General features: G+C 37.0%; 1 protein-coding gene across 10 annotated transcripts in view; it reads left to right on the forward strand.

Annotated features, from left to right (window-relative positions):
• PCNX1 (pecanex 1) overlaps nucleotides 1–23,028 on the forward strand; it is a 192,571-nt gene that overhangs the window by 58,129 nt on the left and 111,414 nt on the right. For 9 of the 10 annotated variants that reach the window (XM_058567242.1, XM_058567240.1, XM_058567237.1 and 6 more), the window contains exons 3-6: nucleotides 6,103–6,208; nucleotides 11,472–11,517; nucleotides 12,568–12,657; nucleotides 19,762–21,468. In XM_058567242.1, coding sequence (XP_058423225.1) covers nucleotides 6,103–6,208; nucleotides 11,472–11,517; nucleotides 12,568–12,657; nucleotides 19,762–21,468 — 1,949 coding nt within the window. The remainder of the gene's footprint in view (nucleotides 1–6,102; nucleotides 6,209–11,471; nucleotides 11,518–12,567; nucleotides 12,658–19,761; nucleotides 21,469–23,028) is intronic. The other variant, XM_058567247.1, reaches the window with a different exon arrangement.

The following is a 23,028-nucleotide window of genomic DNA, read 5'->3' on the forward strand; positions in this document are numbered from 1 at the left end:
AGTAAGTGTTATATGTGTCTCATTGTGACTTTCAGTTAACCTTTCTGATTACTAATGAGGTTGAGCATCTTATTATATATATATGGTCTAGTTAAGTTTTCTGTTCTTTCCAGTGCCCATTCATGTCTTGTTTCATTTTTCTTTGGAGTTGCCTTTTTCTTATTGATTAATAGAAGATTTTAAAAATATATATATATTCATAATACTACTCCTTTATTGGTTATATACATTACAGACATCTCCTCCTACTTTGTGGCTTGTCATTTAGCTTTCTTAAAGTTTCTTATGATTATCATACATATGATTTATTATTTTTTTGTAATTAGCATTTTTGTGTCTTGTTTAAGAAATTATTTCCTACACAAAGATCAGAAAGATATGCTGCTGTATTGTATTTTTAAAGTCTCATGTTTCTTTTGTTTTCACATTTCAATTCTACTGGAAATTATTTTAATCTGTAGCGTCAGATAGGGATTCAAGATTTGTTTTTTTTCTTTATGAATGACTGGTTTAATCGGTATTTGTTCAACAGGCAAATGTACTGCATGTCTTTCCTTGGCGATGTGCAGTACTCACTCTGTCATAAACTAAGTGTCCATGTATAGTAGGCTTGTTTCTGGGCTCTCTTTTCTGTTCCGTTGATCTAGTTGTCTATGTCTGTGGCTTTACCACACTGTCGTGATACTGTAGCTTTATAACATAACTTTGATATCTGGGGGGCAAACCTTCTACCTTGTTCTTTTTCAGGAGTGACTTTGCTATTCTTGGCTCTTCACTCTTTGATTTAACTTTAGAGTCTGCTGGGCAAAGTCTATAAGAATTTAGGTGTTTTATTGGAATTAATTACATTGAATATGTAGATTCTTCTGCTAAGAATCGATATCTTTACAATATTGAATCTCTTCATTTAGTCTTCCTTAATGTGTTTCAGTAAAGATTTATCATTTCTCCATTAAAAGGCTTGCATTACTTTTGTTAAATTTGCCAAATTATTTTGTAGTTTTTCTGCTATTATAAATTTTTTTTTTTTTTTTTTTGAGGAAGATCAGCCCTGTGCTAACATCTGCCAATCCTCCTCTTTTTTTGCTGAGGAGCACTGGCCCTGGGCTAACATCCGTGCCCATCTTCCTCCACTTTACATGGGACGCCGCCACAGCATGGCTTGCCAAGTGGTGCATCGGTGCGTGCCGGGGATCCGAACCAGAGAACCCTGGGCCGCCACAGCGGAGCGCGCGCACTTAACTGCTTGTGCCACCGGGCCGGCCCCTGTAAAAATTTCTTATAATTGCTTTTTCTGTTTTTCTACATTGAAATGTAGCAGTTTACTTTGTACCCAGCAACCTTGTACCCAGCAACCTTGTTAAACTCGCTGATTAATGATAAAACTGGATAAGTTATTTCTTGATTCTCTAGAAATGATGGCAGTTTTATTTCTTCTTTTCCAGTCCTTACACTTCCTGTTTAACTTTTTCATTGGCTATGATTTCTAACGCATGGTTAAACTGAAATAGTATTGGTGTACATCTTTGTCTTTTTCTAATCTCAAAGAGAGGTTTTTTTTTAAATTTTTATTTTGGTGAGGAAGATCAGCCCTGAGCTAACATCTATGCCAATCCTCCTCCTTTTGCTGAGGAAGACCGGCCCTAGGCTAACATCCATGCCTATCTTCCTCCACTTTATATGGGACGCCGCCACAACATGGCTTGACAAGCGGTGCATCGGTGCACTCCCGGGATCCGAACCCGGGCCGCCAGCAGCGGAGCGCACTCACTTAACTGCTACGCCATGGGGCTGGCCACTCAAAGAGAGTGTTTTTATGTTTCACCCTCAAATAAGATCTTTGTTGTAGATTTTTGGTTTTGACATCTCCTTTCCTCCACCCTCCCACTTGTGAATCTCACATTCTGTTCTGAAGAAAATAAATGAACAAGAAAAGAAACATTTTTATTTCCAGAGCCTATCACTGTGCTCGGTACATTACAGCTGTCAATTTGTTGCATAAATGAATGAATATAGTAGGACTACTTGAACCGTATGGTTTTCACTGGCTGTGGTACAGCAGTTCGGAAATGCTTGTTAAATGTTTATCTTAGAGAAAGAGTCAAAGTCATTAATGTTTGTGTTACATTTCTGACGTTTCATTTCTGACGTTTCAGGGGAGGAAATTAGTACATTGAATTTCAGGATTTGAATACAAATATTTTGGAGACCATATTTTCTCTCTTTCTCATGGCAGTAATGCTTGCAATATTGTAGTTAAGGATCCATTTAAACTATATGTAGGTGAATTTTAGGCTAAATTTTCTGAAGAAGATTTATTCTGTTTAGGGACTTTGTTTTTATCTATTCATACTTGTATGAATATCATTGTAATCTCGATTAGATTTGTAAATTTAGTACTGTAATGGTGCTGTGAAGTTTCTGATTAAAGCCTGAGCAGTTAATAATACTAATAATCAACATTAGTTTGTGAAGTCTCCTTTATAATTCAGATTAGACTCCTTCTGCTTCTCAGCCTTTCCCTGTACCTGGTATTTTTTTTAACAGATGGGGAAATTAAGGCATAAGGGTAGAGATTCCCTGAATTTGGTGTGTTGCTTACTGCAGTAGACCACTTTGCTTCTCTGAGAATTGTAAACTGCTATACTTTCCAGGTATGTGCTGAAATCTCCATTGCAGAAAACCTGCAAGTCTTGCTAATAAAATTTTTAGCCATAGCCATTTTATGTTTAGCTATATTTAGGACACCTACAGCTGGCTAAACGTTCTACTTCTGAATTTGTAGAGAAGATAGAGGTACATTAATTTTGCTAGAGGATTTTTTTTTTAAATAAAAGGAGCTGTCCAATTTTTCCTTCATCTTTTTTTTTCCCTTAATACCTCCTTTTCACTCAATGTTGGCCATTGATCATTAGTTCTAGATCATTGTTTCTCAACTGGGGGTGATTTTTAGCCCCCCAGGAGACATTTGGCAGTATTTGGGGACATTTTTGCTTATCGCAACTAGGGGGAGTGCTACTGGCATCTAGTGGGTAGAGGTCAGGGATGCTGCTGACCATCTTACCATGCATAGAATGGCTCCCCTCAATCAAGAATTACCTGGCCCAAAATGTCAGTAGTGCTGAGGTTAAGATACCCTGCTCTAGATAATGGTGTTTACTTTTGGTTTTGAACTGGGAAGAGAACCTCAGTTCCTATTTATTGAAAGGTAGTAATGGTGTCTTAGACTGTGGGCTTTAGAGTTGTACAGACCTGGTGTTCAGATCTTGTCTCAGTCCTTACTGGTTATGAGTACCTACATTCAGGAGTGTGGGGGAAAAAGAATAGATATGCTAATACATTATAGAGTGCTGAGTAAGCATTATTTATATCCTCCCTCCCTCGCCCTGAACTCTTATGCCAGTGACTCAGTTTATCTTGCTCACTCAGAGGCCTTAGGCAAGTTTTTATACCTTTTGGTTTTCAGTTTTTTCATCTGTAAATTGAGGATAGTAGTATTTATATCATAGATTTTAGGGCAATATTTCACGAGAAAATGCAAATAAAGCACGTGCTCCTGTGACTGGAATATAGTAACTACTTAGTAAATATTTGCTTTTATTTGTTGTTAATAGTAGCTTTACATTCAGATTGCAATCATTTACACCTGTTATCAGAATTGATGTATAAAACTAGGCAAGATTGTCCATCAACTGATGAATGGATAAACAAAGTGTGTTCTATCCATGCAGTGGAATATTATTTGGCCATAAAAAGCTATGAAGTACTGGTACTTGCTACAACATGGATGAATCTTGAAAACAGTATGCTAAGTGAAAGAAGCCAGTCACAAAAGACCACATATTATATGATTCCATTTATATGAAATCCAGAATAGGCAAATCTATAGAGACAGAAAGTAGATTAGTGGCCACTTAGGGCGGGGGTGGGCGAGATGGGAAGGATAGGGGAGTAATGGCTAAAGGGATTTGTTTTTGAGGTGATAAAAATGTTCTGAAATTGACTGTGGCGATGGCTGCGTAACTATGATTATACTAAAAACCATTGAATTGCACAGTTTAAATGGATTAATTGGATGGTATGTGAATTATATATCAGTAAAGATGATGTATATAAACTAGGCAAGATGAGGGCTCTCTATCCTTTCTCTGGTGTTGAATATTTTATTCCTTAGTCTCCACCTTGCTCTCCATCTTCTGATTTCCATGGAATCTTACTTGGAGAATGCCTTCCAGTGGAGATAACAGTAATGTTGCTGGTTATTACTCATCACTGATTGAGTGTGGTGATAGCTGTCTCTATATCCACTTAAGATTTTGCCAAATTAGAAAAACATTTCTCATTCTGGCCTGTATATCCTGTATAAGACCAAACAGCTGTGACAAACTTGAGCATGTTCCACTTTTCTCACACATGGACATTTGTATGCTAAATTGGCCATCAAATTTGTAACTGAGTTCCAGTATGTTTTATTTTTATAAATGGATAGCAAATTAGAAAACTATTTTTCCTGATTGAACATGAGTTAGCTAACTGTAGTCACTGGGCTAGAGTTAGGAACCCATTAAGCAAACAGGGACATGATAGTTATGAGACCATTAATAAGAAAAACACAGTAGAATTCAAGCAGCCATAGTGATAAATACTTAAATAGAAGGTATACTTCAAGCAAATTCTACTTTGCCTATATCTCTTGATTGCAGCTATCAGAATACCCCACCCAAACAGGCTTAAGGGAATTTTTGGCTCACATTACTGAAAAGTCTATGTGTAAGGGATGTCTTCATGTGGCAAGGTGAGGTTTCAAACAGTTGCTTCACAATCCTGCTTCCCCTCACAGGCTGTGTGCTTTTCTGTCAGCTGGCTTCTTAGACAGATAGGCTTAGACACTCCTGGCCTGACACATGCTAGCCTGTGTTGGGTCACGTCCTTATTCTAGAACCTAGGCTCTATGACCAGGAGAATAGGATGTGCTGGTTGGCTTTGGCTAGTAGAGCTCAAACCCTAAACCTGAGCGTGGGATCAACATTACCCAAAACCATATGAGAGTTTGGGATGAGGTGGTTCACCAGAAGAATTTGGGGTTGGTTTTTTTTGATGTTGTTAACTAGGAGGTTGCATCAGATGCTAGATGATAAGATAGTTTATTTCCACTGTAATGTCTAGCATATATACTAAAGCTTTTATCCTTGATAATAATAGCTAAAAAATTTATTGAGTACTTACTCTGTATATACCAGGTAGATGAGTAAAAAACTTTGGGCAAAAAATAGGATTATGACAACTTTTGGGCCTGAGTCCTTCTAAAAGTTGTGTTTCTAAGGAACCTTATTATAAAACTTTCTAAGTTTTTTGAAATTTGGTGTGATCATTTTTTCTAATTTTGGGACCCCATTATCTTTAAGTACTGTATGTGGACTTTCTCAGTTCTTTAAACTTAGTACTTTTCTCTCTTTTGTCTTTCTAATACCTCTTGTTACTATATAGCATCATTTTACTTTTTTAACTTAAGCCTTCTAAATCAATACACACAAATCTAAAATCTTAGGTTTCCAGTTCTGTAAAACAAGTTAGTATCCGAGCTAAATGCTGTTAACTTAGAAAATAGAGATAGAAATAGCTTGAGCAGGACAACTGTTCTCTCGCACGTTCGTCGTTGTGTCCTGCAGCTCCGTCAGAGTGTGCTCTTGGAGAGGGGTAGTGTAAGATCGGATTACTTTTTGTGTTTACAGTCACCAGTTTCTCTTTGCTCTTGGGAAACAAAAGGTAAATCATTTCTTTGCTAGAGTGGTTTTATGACACATATCATAAAGTTTGTGCTGTTTAGTATGCTATAACTGAATTAAGGTCAGTTTCCAATGTTGGATTGGGTTCAGACAGTTTGGGAGAGAGTTTTAAATATTTTCAACTAGCGATGTGTTTATAAAATAGTTCAAATTATGAGACTTATAAATGAAGAATGATGATTTTTTTTACTGTTTGCTCTATTAAAAATGAGAACGTCTTTATTTTTTTAAAAAAGTATAATTTAAAAAAATGAAAAGAAAACCATTGGTTTCAGAATAATGACAGTTGCTCTCTTTTCTCATTTTTTCCCCACAGTGATCCTGGTGGAGGGATTGAAATGTCTGAGTTCATTCGAGAGGCCACACCCCCAGTTGGTTGCAGTTCAAGAAATTCTTATGCTGGCCTGGATCCAAGCAACCAGGTAGGAACCTGTGCAATTTTATTTTACTTTTTTCCTTCCTCCTTATGGTGGTCTCCAGTATTCTTCTGTCTGTATTAGTTGGTGTTTGGGTTTATCTTGCTGATTAATAATTTTTTGGTTGTTTATTAATAATATCTTTTATTAATATTCTTATTTTTAGCTGAATTTTCATATTAATTAAGTACATTTTTGCTGACCACGCACCACATGCTCATTGCCTGGGAATAGTTTTGATCAAGACGGTTGTGGTGAATGTCTTTAGGAAATTGAGCTTTTAGCTTGCACTGTCTTATTTACCTTCACTTTATCTGCATTGGAGAGGATAGATGTCTGTGGGTATCCCTAGTTTAAACATGGCAAAAAAAAAAAGAAATTACTTCCTCAAAAATCTCACAGTGTTCAAGATGTTAATGGTGGAGGTAGAAGTAGAGGACAGATCTCCTTTTGACAATTATAATGTCTTTCTGCCGTGTTACTTTTACTTTTAGCTTAAAAATAGCAATTCTAAAAGTATTATCTCAAAACTTGGCCGAAGCCTGCTGTATTCCCATTCTGTCTAACCTTGCTGGGCCTTCACTGCTGCATTTCTTTTTCATCCTAAACATCTTCCACACTAACCAAATCCAAGTTATTCCTGCTTGCCTTCTCAGCACATGACTTCTGTAGCTAGAGTAAAATTATATAATCATAAGAGAGTAAATTGAGCAAGAAACTTTAGAGGTCTTCTTATAGTAGAACTTTTGATAACTATGGGTTTTTGTGGTCATTATGTTAGCCCTTTCATTATGTGTCCCTATTCCTCAAGAGTTTCAAGGGCCTTGAGGTATGGCCCCTTTCTCTTGCAGATGGAGCACTTATTTATGGTATTTATTTAGCACTTAGTTTTTGGTCTGTGATGACGTGGCAGTTTATAAGCCTCTACAGAGTAATTTTTCTCTTTTCTCCACTGCTGCCTTGTGCTCGGTTGACTTTCATTTAATGATTGCTAATTATCTTTTTCTATATAGATAATAGAACTTCAGAGATAGAATCAGATCTGGTTCATTTAACGGATAAATAAGTAGCAGACCTGATTCTCCAGACTCTGTGCCACAGTGTTCTACCATTGCACGTTGTTAGCCCTACACTATCCAAGTACGGTAATATGAAAAACACCGAATTCTCTGAATCAGAATCTTTAATAGGGTCTTGTTTCCTAATGTATTTTGATAGAAGACTTACCCCTATTTGAATTGCATTTCATGATTTAAACTTCAAGTGGATGAATTTTTGGTAACAGTTTTAGTTGGGATTGAATGTAGTATAGAACAAATAGGTCCTGAAATTTGTCTTCTTTCTGTAACAAGCAGATAGAGTGGGAAACGGAGTTAAAAAACAAAAAAAAAGGACATTATGGAAAAGGGCTGTGACATTTTAATTAGATTGATACTTTTTAAGTTTCAGTTTTTACAATGCCAGTTTTAAGAAAAGTGTTACTATCCTTGATCCTGTTTTCGTGGGCCTTGTGCTTTCTCAGCCTCTTCTTTGTAAAACGAAATGACTTAGTCCTTAAATATGGCTGCATGTTTTGTATTCTTAATTAATCCTGGCCTTTCTTCTTACTGACAAACGTCGGCAATGTCAGATTACCCCTGTAAGCCTATGTTTTTCCAGCAGTCTTTTGGAGAGCCATACCGTTTTTCATTTTTTCAGTAGGACAGGTGAAAGGGCACAGCAGTGGCCATCCACCTTTGGTAACTCTCCCCTTGGCTTCGTGTCTGTGGGAACTTGCCCTGCTTGTTCTAGAGGGAGTCCCATCCTGAGTGTAATTAAAGCATGTCTCCACATAAATACACAGCGTACCTAATTTGGTTTTCCTTAAAGTATTAACCCTTGAATAAAAATGGGCAAATATCGGAGGCTATTGTGCTACTTGGATTTTGGTGTTTTAGTTTTCTCCTGTTTACAGCAAAAGAAATGGTTGACATAATTATTGTTACCCTTTAGGGAAGTTGAAGTGAAGGAAGTAGAGTTAGGCTTTTTGTAAATTGGTAGTGATATTACCAATATTGACATACCGTGTTTCTTATGCATATTTTATTAGATAGCACTCACCACGCGAGATCGTAGTTGTTTATATACATGTCTGCTGTACTAGGTAGTGAGCTCCTTGAACATAGTAGCTCTTAGTTATTGTCGTTCTTTCCTTCTTGCCACTTCTACCCTTCTCCCTTCCATCTTCTACTCTCCATTTCCCTTCCCTTTCTTTTTTCCCCTTTTTTACTGTCCCTTACTTCCCTCTCTTTCCTTTTGTCACTTGTCTTCATTCAAATATTTTAGTGCCTGTTAATACTCAAGGCAATTTACTTGTCTGGGGTGGGGAGTGGATGTTACCCTCAAAGAGTTTGCAATCTCATAGTAGATGTGCTTTAAGTAACCAAAGTTATAGGTAGGATATATGTTACCAAGGAAATATAAGTATCAGATACAAAGTAATAATTGCCATAGGAATGGTACAGAAAAAGGGCTAATGATTTCTGAGGAGAAAATAATTGTTTCCACATGGAGAGAGGGGCAGGGCTTCGTTGAGGAGGTGGCTTTGCTCAATTGCTCTTCGGTTGGAAGAAATTTTTCTTCTCTGACATCCATAATCCTTCCTGGACCTTTCCTATGGCATTTATCAAAGAGAAGAAACACCTGGGCCATTTTGGTTTATGCAAACCACTTAAGTAAAAAACTTCACCTCTAAGTGTATGAAGATACCAGTTTTTTCTTAATTTTTTACTTTTCTAAATGTGTTCACTTTTAGAAAATTAGCAAGTGAGAGAGCAAAAAGAAGAAAATAAAAATCATCCATAGTGTCATAATCAAAAAACTTTTTTTGACAGAGTGGGCTTATAGTGTGCATGCTGTTTGGAACTTGATTCTCTTCACTGGAATGTTAATGTCATGAAGTGTTTTTCTACAGTGACATTTTGGGGAATGTGTTGCATTCTTTTATTTGGATGTACTGTAGTTTGTATTCTCAATCTCAGTGTGTTGTTTCACATGTAAATAGTCACAACGCTTTCACATTTTGGGGGGATAAACGTAAGTGATACAGAAAAGCATGAAGGATAAAATATAACCACTCACTGTATCCATTAAGAATGCTTTTATCAGCAAAAAATAGAGCTCAGCTAATTAAGTGACCTAAAGAAATAAGAGTTTATGTTTGTCACCTAATTCTGGAGGTAGTTGTGTGGTATTTGTTCAGCAGCTCGATAATGTTAGGGCTCTGGGTTGGCAATTCCATAGTTCTTTTGGCTTTCCCTCAGGATTGCAGAATGAGCACAGCCGCTTCTATCAGAATCCTGTTGAAAAGTAAACAGCAGGCAACAGTGTGGGGCAGAGAAGTTGTCCTTGGTCATCTTCTTCTCAGACATGAAAAGGGCTTTCTCTGAGCGCTCCAGCAACCTCTCCCATGCATTCATTGACCAGACCTAAGGCGCACACCTAGACCCGAGACTGGGCCCACTTCTCACGGATCAAAAGATATATGTATGCCCAACATCTGAGCAAAATGGGAAGCTTGTTAAGGAAAGAAAAAGGGAACACTTTGAGGTTGTGAGCAAATGACTACCCTAGTCAAAAAGTTATTTTTTTAAGTTTAAATTCCTAGAAGCGTGTGCATAAAGTGGTGTTTTTTTGTTTGCTTACTTGTTTTTAAATTTCTGTCCAGGAAGTTATGTATTTATTATTTCTAGTTGAAAAGTAACATGTGTTAGTTCTGTAACTTGTCTAGCAGGTGGGGTAAGAATGAAACTTTCTTTTGCAGTAAGATGCTTTTTGACCTTCTTTCTTTCTGTCCAGTTGCAGTGCCTTTTATGGCTAATTGAAAGCAGAAATTAGGAAAAATCAGGAGACTCAAGCTTGATAAACAGTTAAAAAAATATTGCAAAGCTCATTTTTTTTATTGGCTACATCAAGTTTATTAGTAGTTTTAACCTGTTTGTGTGTGCTCATTTTTACTTACTTTTTCACTTCCATATAACTTTTATACAGCATAGTATACACATTTTTTTCTTTTTTTTATGAGGCAGATCAACCCTGAGCTGACAGCTGCCAATCCTCCTCTTTTTGCTGAGGAAGACTGGCCCTGGGCTAACATCCGTGCCCATCTTCCTCCAATTTATGTGGGATGCCAGCACAGCATGGCTTGACAAGAGTATACACATTTTAAGTGTACAACTCAGTGTGTTTTTACATATGTATATACCCATTTAATTGTCACCCAGATCAAGAAAGTCTGTCACGCCCCTTCAAAGTCCATATTAACCTATATTTTGAGCAAATTTCTTATTGTAAACTCGTGTTCAGTTGAATCAGTGAAAGGCAAGATTTGGTAAAATACAAAGTTTATATGAATTTCTTAATTTTATTCTAAGATGTTAAATTTTCTTGACTATTTTCTTCTTGAATCCCTTGAAAACAGGTTATAGAAAGAATTACTTATTGACTTAGTAAGTTGTTGATTTATTAACTGTCATGTTGTTATATTTGGTTTCCTTAATCTGTTCGTGGAATTTGTGGTATTTCTTTATATGATTTTTATGGTAGTATAATAAATGATCACTGTGAAATTTTAGGGAAGTGTTATACCATCTTGACTGTAAGCACGAAAAGCTCAGTAGACGTTAGTTTTCTGTTTATACTTTGTGCTAAAAATTCACTTTTTGTGGATGCCTTAGTTTTATTCTTTTGAAATATGTTATAGCAGTCTACAGAGAAGTACTTACATTTTGTCTGAAACTCAGGAGAGTCCATATTGATACACTAACAATTTGACAGTAAGATTTAGGTTACTCGTTGTAGCATATGTTAGTGTGTTGTCCTCCAAACCTTCCCTTTATATGGTCTGATAAGTCTAAATTTATTTCAGATAGACTCAACACCTAGTTTTGCTTTTGTTCATAACATAAACATGTGATGATGCAATTTAAAAAATGGTAATAATTGTATGACATGGATTGCTTGAGGTTGGAGGCATCCTGCCCTGGGAACTCCATCAAGCCTGAGCGTGCAGAGGGATTCAGGGTCCCAGCATGTCTGTAATAGATACACAGCATGTGCCACAGCAAGCAGGTTCTGTGGCTCTGATGTGATATCTTTTAATGTTGATAAAAGTGATTGACAACATGTTTTGATAATGTCGTAATTTTGTTTGGTAATCTTGCTAGTCTATATTGATAATGACATAGCTAGCATTTTAATTAGTTTTACTTACTTCATGTCATGTTTTCAGATTGGATCTGGTTCATCTCGTCTTGGAACAGCAGCAACTATTAAAGGTAGACATGGTCTAATTTGAAAGTTGCCTCTGACTTTCCCTTTTATTTTTAGTTGTAATAAAGATAACTGAGTACTATATATTCACATGTAATGAAAAATCATTCTTGAAATTATTTTGTAGATAAAATTATGTATCTTATATTAAAGGCTATTTGATTTAAATTGTGTTCCGCTTTCATCATCCAAATTTCACAAAAGTATTTGACCATTTGCATTGCATTGCATGAAGTATAAGTTTTGATCTATAAGAAACTTCCTTGCCTTGAGGGAAAATAATTTCATGGGTTTTGGTGAGGTTCATGGAAAACTGAGTAATTTGATGTGAAACCTTTAAATTGGGCACAAATGAGACACTAAAAAAGGGAAAGTGGGGGCTGGTCCCGCGGCCTAGTGGTTAAGTTCAGTGCGCTCCGCTTCAGCGGCCCGGGTTCACGGGTTCGGATTCTGGGCACAGACCTACAGCACTTGTTGGCAGCCATGCTGTGGTGGTGACCCACGTACAACATAGAGGAAGATTGGCGCAGGTGTTAGCTCAGGGCCAATCTTCCTCAGCCAAAAAAAAAAAAAAAAAGGAAAGTGTTTTTGTATACATCTCATACATGCCTTTTATTCTATACATCTATTTCAGATACATTCATATTATTTTTACTTTATAATTTTTTAGCTTACTAATTTTCCCTGGGAAGGAAATTTATGTTATTTCAAGTTATTACATAATTTGCATCTCTTTAAAAACTCCTTCTTATAAAGAAATAGTTTATTAGCTAACGATATGAAGCTGTCCATATTATTTGGTTTGTAGTGCTGTGAGGATAATTATGTCATCTGATAGTCTTCTGACACTTCCTATTAGTTCAATGCATCTTCCATTGTTGTAATACTTGATAGACAAAAACTGCTTTAGTAGGTACAGTGTACTAGTATAGTATACAGTAAACTAGTATAGTAGATATCTAGTATACTACTTGATGTCCTTCCTTGTTATGCCACCCTGTACGGCCTTTACTTGTAAAAGTTAATGTCTTTACATGTTTCTTTTAACTTTGTAGGAGATACAGACACTGCTAAGACTTCTGACGATATCAGCTTAAGTCTGGGCCAGAGCTCTAGTCTTTGTAAGGAAGGAAGTGAAGAACAAGGTAAGAACGTTATACTTCACAGTGACGTTATATATTGTGGTGACCAGAATGAGTTGTGGAATATGCCCACTCACATTTTGGCAGAATAATTTAATATGATATTTTTGAGAAACATTTTTAAAATAAAATTATTTACTAGGATAACAGTAATACAGTGTTATAAGTACTTTTAGCTTTCTGGAATTCAATTGTACATGTTCTGCCAAGTAAACATGGAGAGAAAAATTTTATGAGCAGATATCCTAGAGCGAGGATGAGATGGGAGATAAGAATCTGCTATTGCTTTACTTGGTCAGAGCATCTTGCCTGGCTTAGTGATAACCTAGTAAGTAAAACTGTTCTTTTCCATTCAGTATGACCTCTATTTATTATTTTTTTTTGTGAGGAAGATCGGCCCTAAGCTAACATCTGCCAATCCTCCTCTTTTTGCTGAGGAAGACTCGTCCTGGGCTAACATCCATGCCCATCTTCCTCTACTTTATATGGGACGCCGCCACAGTATGGCTTGACAAGTGGTACGTCAGTGCACGTCGGGGATCCGAACTGGCGAACCCTGGGCCACTGCAGCAGAGCACGCACTTAACTGCTTGTGCCACCGGGCCAGCCCTGTATGCCCTCTAAATGTCACCTGCTTCATGTCTTGCCCAGCAATATGTTTTAGCAGAGAAATCACTTGCAGTTGGACTTACTGAGAAACTGTATGTCTGCCTCCAACATGGCGCCTCCTGTAGCAGATATTTAATAGAAATTTTAGCTTTAAGTGATTTTTTTCCCTCCTTATTCAACTCCATTATAAATTTTGGATTTTATGGAGTTTTTTTTTTTTTTAAGAACTGCCACATTTCATTTTTGATTTTTAATTTTCAAACATGAAAGTATGGATATGTCATCCCCATTTTCAAGTGGAGATTATCCCAGGTTATATAATCAGTGAGACAGAAACCTGTCTCCCCGTTTCCAAACTGTTGTTTTGATTAGCCTCTGGGTTATATTTGGTAGGCAGGCAGGCTGATAAATTTCCTCTATTTAATTATGAAACTTATTTATGAAGTTACAAATAAATCACAAATTATGACATTTTCCCACTAATTTAATATTTTACCCAAGTCCAGTTCTGACAAGCATATTTTGTTACTGGTATTGGAATTTCAAGTTTATCACTATAACTCTGCTTTTTTGGAATTGCAGGACCCTATCATTGTTTATTTGCTTTTGTGGACTGCTTCTGCCAACCTGCCCCTCCTCCTGTAAAAAAAAATGCTTCTAAACATACAGTATTTACTGTAAGAAAACAGTGAACTATTTTCTTGTAAAAGTAAAGGTGAATTGATTGGTTTGAGAATTACAATATCCCTTTCTTTGATTACATCTATAAGATGTAATCATCAGACTGTCTCAAAAACTAGGTGATGATCTTAGAGGGGCTAGTGCCACTGCATTTATCTCTTTATTTTATATCTGGAAAGTACCATGCACGAGCAAGAATTTTGTAGTCTGGCAGGTTGGGAATTATATAGACACAAACCTACCCTTGCAGATACATATTGACATAGCTAATGATATGTGACATTCACTGAGTGCATACTATTATTTAGGTTAGAGGTTAGCAAATTTTTTCTATAAATGGTCAGATAGCTTCGTAGGCCGTGTGATCTCTCTCGCAATTACTCAGTCTGCCGTTGTGGAGTGAAGGGGGCCATAAACAATGCATAAATAAGTGGGCATGGCTGTGTTATGCTAAACTTTATTTCCAAAAACAGGCAGAGAGCATTCTTGGCTTCATGGGCCTTAGTTTGTCAACCCCTGGTTTAGATCTTATTTTAAGCACTTTGTATGCGTTCACCCAGTTAATCTTCACTGTAAGCATTTGAAGTTAATACCATTATTATTCTCACTTTACAGATGAGCATATCATGGCTTAGAGAGACGTTATAAGAAACTTGCCCAGGGGGCTGGCCCGGTGGCATAGCGGTTAAGTGCGCGCGCTCCGCTTCGGCGGCCCAGGGTTCATAGGTTCGGATCCTGGGTGCGGACAGACGCACCGCTTGTCAAGCCATGCTGTGGCGGCGTCCCATATGAAGTAGAGGAAATGGGCACGATGTTAGGGCCGATCTTCCTCACAAAAAAAAAAAAAGAAAAAAAAGAAAAGAAACTTGCCCAAAGTCACAGAGCTACAAAGTGGCTGTCTTATAATTGATATCTAGTTTTGAATCATGCTTTTAATTGCTATACTATCCTACTTTCATAGAGTTTTATAACTTGTTTTTATCATGTAGCATTTTTCCATGTAGCTAACATTTAATAGATAGTATCTAGAACTCATTACATGCTGAGCACCATTCTTAGTACTGGAAATAAATCAGTGAACAAACAGACAAAAATGTCTACCCTCTTGTGGCTTCCGTACTATTAGTATGAGATCATCCTAGTATAAATCAAATATATAGCATATGTAGTAACAGAGAGAGAGAGGACAGGGAGTGGTGGGGGTTGGGGGAATGGAAGTGTAAAGAGCGTGGTTGAGGGAAAGCCTCGCTGGGAGCCAAGACCTGAGGAGGTGCAGCAGTGAGCTGTCAGGATATGTGGGGGAGGGGCTCGCTCCACGCAGAGGCGACAGCATAGGTAGTTGTCCTAAAGTAGGAACATGCCTGTCAGGTTTCAGAAGTATGGCTGGTGCGGTGTAAGTGAGGGGACAAATTATATAGTCTTGTAAGCCATTTTAAAGATTTTTGTTTTAATACCCAGTGAGATGAGGAACTGCTAAAGGGTTTTGAGCAGAGGAGTGTCCTGATTTGTGTTACATTTTAACAGAATCACTGCTGCTCTTATGTTGAGAATATATTAAAAGGGGCAAAGTCTGAAGCTGGGAGCTCAGTTAGCAGATTATTGCAGTAATCCAGGGCACAGATCAGGGTAGTAAGAGGTTGTCTGACTGTGTGTAGAAGATGTTAATGAGAGGATATATTGGTGCTGATGGATTTGGATATATCGTGAGAGAAATCATAATCATGGATGACTAAGGTTTTGAGGTTAAGCAATGGGAAGGATGGAGTCCCCATTAACTGAAAGGGGGAAGACTGAGAAGGAGCAGATTTCGGGGTAGGGAGAGCATGGAGGAGGGTAAGAGAGGGAGTTGTTTTGGACATATAAGGTATGAGACGCTGTTAGACTTCTAAGTGGCAATAATTAGTAGATAATTAGATAGGTCTGGATTTCAAGTAAGACGTCTGGGTTGAGATTTTAAATTTAGGAGTTATCAGTGTATAAATACCAAAAAAATTCAGTCATTTCAACTGTGGGGTTGGGTTATTATGAAGTTCATAAACTAACAGGGCAAGCCCCCATGGTGAGTAGGCCTGGAGTTTGTTAGGTGGCCTGGCCCCCTGATCTGAATTGGTGTTGGTCTTGGCTACGGTTTGGCACCACCTAGTGGCAGTTGTTCATTCTAGCTTAAATATCAGTTGGGGCTCTTCTCGTTCTCTGTCTGGTTTGGCTTTCTAGGACAGTGACCTTTAGTTAGTTGGTTAGCACTTGATTAGTTGGCACGCGTTTTATCGACACGATTCAGGGTGATTGGGAGAAAACTGAGGGTGTGGGGATGTGTCTTCTACTTTTTCACTTCTAAGTAGGGATTATCTCCAGTTTCCCTCTCCAGCCTCAGTCATGTCTTCACTACTCCAGATCAAAACTCTCGCCCATCCCCATATGAGTATGGGGGCTGGGTAGAAGATGAAGGAACTAGTTACAAGTATTTCTGAATTTAGGTATCACGGGGCCAGAAAACTGCATGGGATCTCAAGAGAGAGTGTAGATAGAAAAACGAGAAGTTCCAAGGATTGAGCTCTGAGCCACTCTGGTTTAATAAGTCCAGGAGAGTAAGTAGGAACAACTGGTGAGATAGAGAAGTGTCGCATCCCAGTGTTTCCAGGAGAGTGGAGTGATCAGCTTTGTTAAGCATTGCTGATAAGGTCAAGTGGTCGTAGACTGAGACTTGGACCATTGGATGTAACACTGTGGAGGTCATTGGTGACCTTGATAAGCACGATGTCAGTAGAGTGGTTTTGGGATACTCAGAGAATTAGAGGAGAAAGAATTGAAAACAGTGAATGTAGACTTCTCTTTTAATGAATTTATGTAAAGGGGGTCAGAGACATAAGGTGATACCTAGCAGGGGAAGTGAGGAAAAGGAGAGATTTGGATTTTCTAAGAATATGTAAGAGAAATAACAGCATGTTTTTATAATTGATGGAGATGATTCAAAAGAGAGAAGGAAAATAAGATTTTTGATTATAAAAGTAATATATGTTAATTTTAAAAAATATAGTTAAGTATGAAGAAGAAAATAATTCACACTTTTGCCACTGAGGTAACTGTTAATATTTACTGGGTGTATCACTTTTTTTTCTTATTTTTTTTATTGTGATATAATTCACATACCATAAAATTCACCCTTCTAAAGTATACAATTCAGTGGTTTTTACTATTTCACAAGATTGTGCACCCATCACCACTATCCAATTCCAGAACATTTTCATCACCCTAAAAAGAAACCCATACCCATTACACTCCCCATTTCCTCCTTCAACTAGCCCCAAGCAACCACTAATCTATTTTCTGTCTCTATGCATTTGCCTATTCTGGACATTTCATATAGATGGAATTATGTGGTTTTTTGTGTCTGGGGTCGTTCACTTAGCGTGTTGTAGCATGTGTCAGGAGTTTAAGACTAAATATGGTGTATTACTTTTACCATTCCTACAAACACACACGTATACCCTTTCTAACTGTTACAGATTGGCATCATACTTTTTATATAGTGCTGTCTTTTTCACTTAGGTATTTTCTCATATTATTACATAATTGAAAACATTTTTAGTTCCTGCATGATGTTATTAATAGTATAATTTATTCAACCTTTTTTTATTGGACATTGTTATACTTTTAAGAAGTTTTATAACAACCTGACATGAACAACTTTTTGCTAAAACCTTATACGCATATCTGATTTTATCCTTTAGCAGCAATTTCTGGAAATAGATTACTGACCATGGATGAGTATACTTTTTGAAGGCTTTCAGCCATATCACCAGATTGCTTTAGTTATGCCAGTTTGCACCACGATTAGCAGTATGTGAGCATGTCTGTCCTATCCTAAACACTGCTGGTAGTAATCACTGAAGAAAAGTTCAGTTATGTGAAAAATAATATTTCTGTGTTGATTTGAGCCTGTCTTTGAGTATATTGCTACCAGTAAGAAAAATGTCTAAGAAAGTATATTTACTTGAAAATTTCCTAAAACTACTTAAAGTTCTTCCTGACAAAATTAAAGTTTTTTTATGGTATATTTATTTAGCAACATTGAAAAAAGTGCATGTATTAAAGTTTGAGTGTGTCTTTTAAAATGAAAGACTTAAATTTCTGCTCTATTAATGTCTTAGAAGGGACTTGGTTTTGATCATTAGCATTTTTTAAAAAGTCTTTTGTGTATTAGAATTGGTGATTTTCAGCTACTTGTTCAGTTAAGTTTTCGTTCTGTAAAATTCAACCTTGAAATGTGAATATCACACCATTGCATAATTTTTAGAGATATATAGAGAGTTTTTAGAAATAACTTTATAATTTAATATTACAAAAAAGTAAATACAGTACTAACTTTTAAGTTTTAGTATTTAAAGACTATATTAAGAATATATTTATATATAATTATATTATATATATTATATATAAGTATATTAAGAATGTATATAGTGAATATAAGAACCCAAGTGTAGTGGCAGCTGTTTTGAACAAATGATAAAGAACATAGATTTTACTTATCTTGAAGACTTTATAAAACATAAGATAAAGCCTAATAGGTCATTTATAAATCACAGTTTATATGGTACATTCTAGAGGCTGTCTCTAAGTTTTTAATTCCTTAAATCTAATCTAGATCTAGATTTTTTTTAAGTATGTAAACATCTCTAGTAATTCATTCTTATTTCATATTAATCTTAGGGAAAAATGTATGCTTTTATTAAGATTCTACTGGGAAGAGTCTGACTTAACTACAGAATCTGTTATTGTATTTTATTATGCAGTTATGACAAATAAGACAATAATTTTTCTTTTTATTGAACTAACAGCAGAGTCAGCTATTCTTGTCTGTCAGAAAGTATAAAAAAATTAGCTATCGTGCAATTTGGTTGTCATGCTATATTTCAAGATAAATTACAATGTAGGAAGGTAGGTAGATGGATTTATTTATAGTTATATCTGCATATATACTGTATGTGGTAACTCAAGTCACTAATCACTGTCCTGAATGGAGGGTTAAAGGAATGGTCTTGCAGATATAGAGGGATATGTATCTTTTTCATGAGGCGTTTTGTAATTGTTGCATCAACGATGAAAGAGAAAATGCAGTATTTTGCCCTGTAGTTATTGCTTTAATCTTTTCAACCATTATGAATAGCAGGCTATCTTGCATCGTTATATCACATCTTGTTTAGGCATTGGTCAGCCAGCCTTTCAGCTTTTTTTCTGTTTCTGATTACTCTGGGTTTTTTGTTGAATTATAAAATAATCATATCATTTTTTTCAAAAAGATTTTTGTATTGTGTTAGTGAGGTAAAGTAATGATAGCTGTTGTTAATTGTGCCAGGCATTGTGTAAACAACATATGTCAATAACTCAGTTATTCCGTGGTATGTACTACTCAGTGAGACTGATATTGTATTTACAGATGAGGATGCAGAGGCTTAGAAAGATGACCCAAGGTCACTCAGTAAGTTAGAGACAGAGCTCACATAAAAGTCTAGGTCCATTTTGAATATAATCTTTTGTTGCCTCTTATTTTATTTTTGATAGTCTATAGAAGTTTTTCTGAGGCCAATCGAAGATTTGAAAGTTCAGTTCATTCCATTAGTAGAATGCTTTCTTTGTGCAGCTGTGAAATAGAAACCAGCTCTTTCGAATGACTGGCCAACTGTTATTCAGTGAACTACTTGAGAAATTGTTTATACTTGATTTACTGTATAATGCTGTGAAGTCTTTCCATTGTTAACCAGTAGAAAAGCAGATCATAGATTTGTGTTAACATTTTCAAATATGTGTTTGAAACAGATTTGGCAACTGATCGGAAGCTCTTCCGTCTGGTCTCCAATGATTCCTTCATCTCCATTCAGCCTTCCTTATCCTCTTGTGGACAGGACTTACCAAGGGACTTCAGCGACAAAGTAAGCCTTCCAAGTCACAGCCACCACCACCACATTGATCAGTCTCTGTCCAGCGCCTGTGACACCGAAGTAGCTTCTCTCGTCCCCTTACATTCACACTCTTACAGGAAAGATCACCGGCCGAGAGGTGTACCACGGACTTCTAGCTCTGCTGTGGCTTTTCCAGACACTTCATTGAATGACTTCCCTCTGTATCAGCAAAGACGTGGGTTAGATCCAGTTAGTGAGTTAGAATCTTCCAAGCCTCATTCTGGATCCAAAGAATCCTTGGTGGAAAATTCTTGTTTATCTGGGGAATTTCAGCTTGTTGGTGAGCTGAAAAACAGTAGTTCTCAGCCACCTACAAAAAGTGGGAAGAGCAAACCTTTGAAAGCAGACAAAAGCATGGACAGCTTGAGGAGCCTGAGCACGCGGAGTAGTGGGTCAACAGAGAGCTATTGCAGTGGAACGGACCGGGACACTAACAGTACTGTCAGCAGCTATAAAAGTGAACAGACCAGCTCAACTCACATAGAGAGCATCTTGTCAGAGCATGAGGAGTCGCCTAAAGTAGGAAAGAAAAGTGGTAGGAAAAAAGAGTGCTGTGCTGACCCAGAGGACAGGAGTAGCTGTACCAGTGACAAAAGGACTAGTAGTGAAAAGACTGTCTTGGAAATGAGTACAAATAGTGGGGTTCAAGAGGCCAAGGATTCTAATACCTCTGATAACATGACCAATCAGAGAGGTCTCAGCACCTCTGCATCTGAAGAAGCCAATAAAAATCCCCATGCAAATGAAGTCACTTCCCAGGGGGACAAGCCACCTGGGAAAACTGCTGAAAACAAAGAGGAGCAGGGTGATAAGTCAGTTGTTTCAGTGGACTCAAAAGTTGGTAAAGACGTTGAAGGAAAGCAAAAAGAAGGGGACGTACGACCTAAATCTTCTAGCTTAATCCACCGGACAGCCTCTGCCCATAAGTCAGGCAGGAGACGGACAGGAAAAAAACGGGCCAGCAGTTTTGATTCAAGTCGGCATAGGGACTATGTTTCCTTTCGAGGCGTTTCTGGTACCAAGCCACACAGTGCTATATTCTGTCATGATGAGGACTCTAGTGACCAAAGTGACTTGAGCAGAGCATCAAGTGTTCAGTCTGCTCACCAGTTCAGCAGTGATAGCTCTTCTAGCACCACTTCTCATTCATGTCAGTCTCCTGAGGGCAGATACAGTGCTCTCAAGACCAAACACGTCCCTAAAGAAAGGGGCACCGACCCTGAGCATGCACACAAAGCCCATTTGGGTCCTGAAGGAACTGGCAAAAAGCGGACAGCACGTCGGACTTCCAGCACAAACAGTGCCAAGACCAGGGCGCGAGTGTTGAGCCTGGACAGCGGCACGGTAGCGTGTTTGAATGACTCCAGCAGGCTGATGGCACCCGAAAGTGTAAAACCCTTAACCACTTCAAAATCAGATCTCGAGGCCAAAGAGGGAGAGGTGCTAGATGAGCTATCTTTATTGGGACGGGCTTCCCAGTTAGAGACAGTCACTCGATCTAGGAATAGCTTGCCAACCCAGGTTGCATTTCCTGAAGGTGAAGAGCAAGACGCAGTCAGTGGAGGTAAGTAAGTTACAGGAAGAGATTTCCCCAAGAGTCACTGCAATTTTTGGTTCTTTTGATTAGAGTAGTCCTTATTAAGGTATGCTTTGTGTTAATATTGCCTCTTCCACTATGTTATTAAAAGAAACTTTCTTCCATGAAGAAGGACATGGTTATCTTAGAAAGGGTTTTGGTATGAACATCAAGAAAATATTTTTTCAATTGTATTGTTTGGATATATCAATTTGTTCTTGATGGCATTCACCTTTTCTAAGCCAGTTGCTGCCTTAGTGTTTTACGAGGAATAACAAAAATTGGTCCTCTTCCTTCTCTGTACAACAATAGCAACAACAAAATGTAGAATTTTATTAGAGCACCAGACCATTTTTTTGTCATCTCTTATACAGTGTGTGTCACTGAACTTTCAGAATTAGATCACTCAACTCGTTATGTAAGATTTTTCCAAATATACTTTAGCCCTGACTGTGTACTTTGAGAACTTGTGGCTCTTTTTTGTCTGTCTCTTTGGTTTTATTTCTTGCTTACTCAAGTTTCAGGCATTAAGAACATTTTATTTTTTCTTTATCTTCAAACTTTTCTTAAAGTTTATTAAATCGATGTTTGTAGTGTATATTGACATTTAATATCCATTAATGGATATATGATGCTCCCTATGATAACAGTAATGGTGTTTTGGTTAAAGTAATAGCTTAGGTATTTCAGGTTTATGGGAAATTGTGCAAAATTCAGTGGGTGATTCTATATTATCTGTGTATGTTGGCCATTTTGTTATTTCAGAGTTATTTCTTGCTCTTTCCTCCTGCCCAGAATAGTTTGTTTATTCTGTTCTGGTTATTACAGAATCTGGGTCTTGAACAGAATCAGAATGAAGTCTGCTGGAAGCACTGTAGCTTTTTTTATCTTCTACCCCCATTCCCTTTATTCAAGCTTATATCTTTCAAGTTTATAGTCTGTTAGTGTAGTAACGTTCAATCTCTTATTAAAAGTTAAGCTGAATTTTTTGTGTGTACAAACGTTCTGAAACATAAGGAACATGGTTTTTCTCTCAAAGAATTCTAATTTCACCCAGAGTTATTTTAAAAGTCCACATTGTGGTAAACATTCTCTTGTTTCTTTTCATAAACGTTCTCTTGTTTCTTTTGGTATAGTTTCTAACAAAGATTAATTTCTAAAAGGAATGGAAAAAATGATCTTTAGTACCTAAGGAAGAAAATATTCTATCAAACTTAAATGTTGAGAACTAATTATACCTGAGATGATTATAACCATTTGGTGACAATATAGTAATTAAATTCCCTTGAGTCTTTGATGTGATTATCATTCTGTTTTTTTATGGAAAAGCTGAAATGCCTTTTAGTGATTTCTTATGCAAATCATATCAAATTTGTTCATGACTTGCAAGAAACCATTGGATTTTAGCTTAATTTTTAAAGTTGTCATTAAAATAAATTTTAAGAGTGAACATGCTATGATAGAAGAATATTGCTCTTCTAAATACTGTTGAAATGTAAATACTAAAAAATATGTGCAAGAGCTGTAGTAAATCTGTATGTCTTTGTG

Source organism: Diceros bicornis, chromosome 24, assembly GCF_020826845.1.
Source record: "Diceros bicornis minor isolate mBicDic1 chromosome 24, mDicBic1.mat.cur, whole genome shotgun sequence".
Taxonomy (NCBI): domain Eukaryota; kingdom Metazoa; phylum Chordata; class Mammalia; order Perissodactyla; family Rhinocerotidae; genus Diceros; species Diceros bicornis.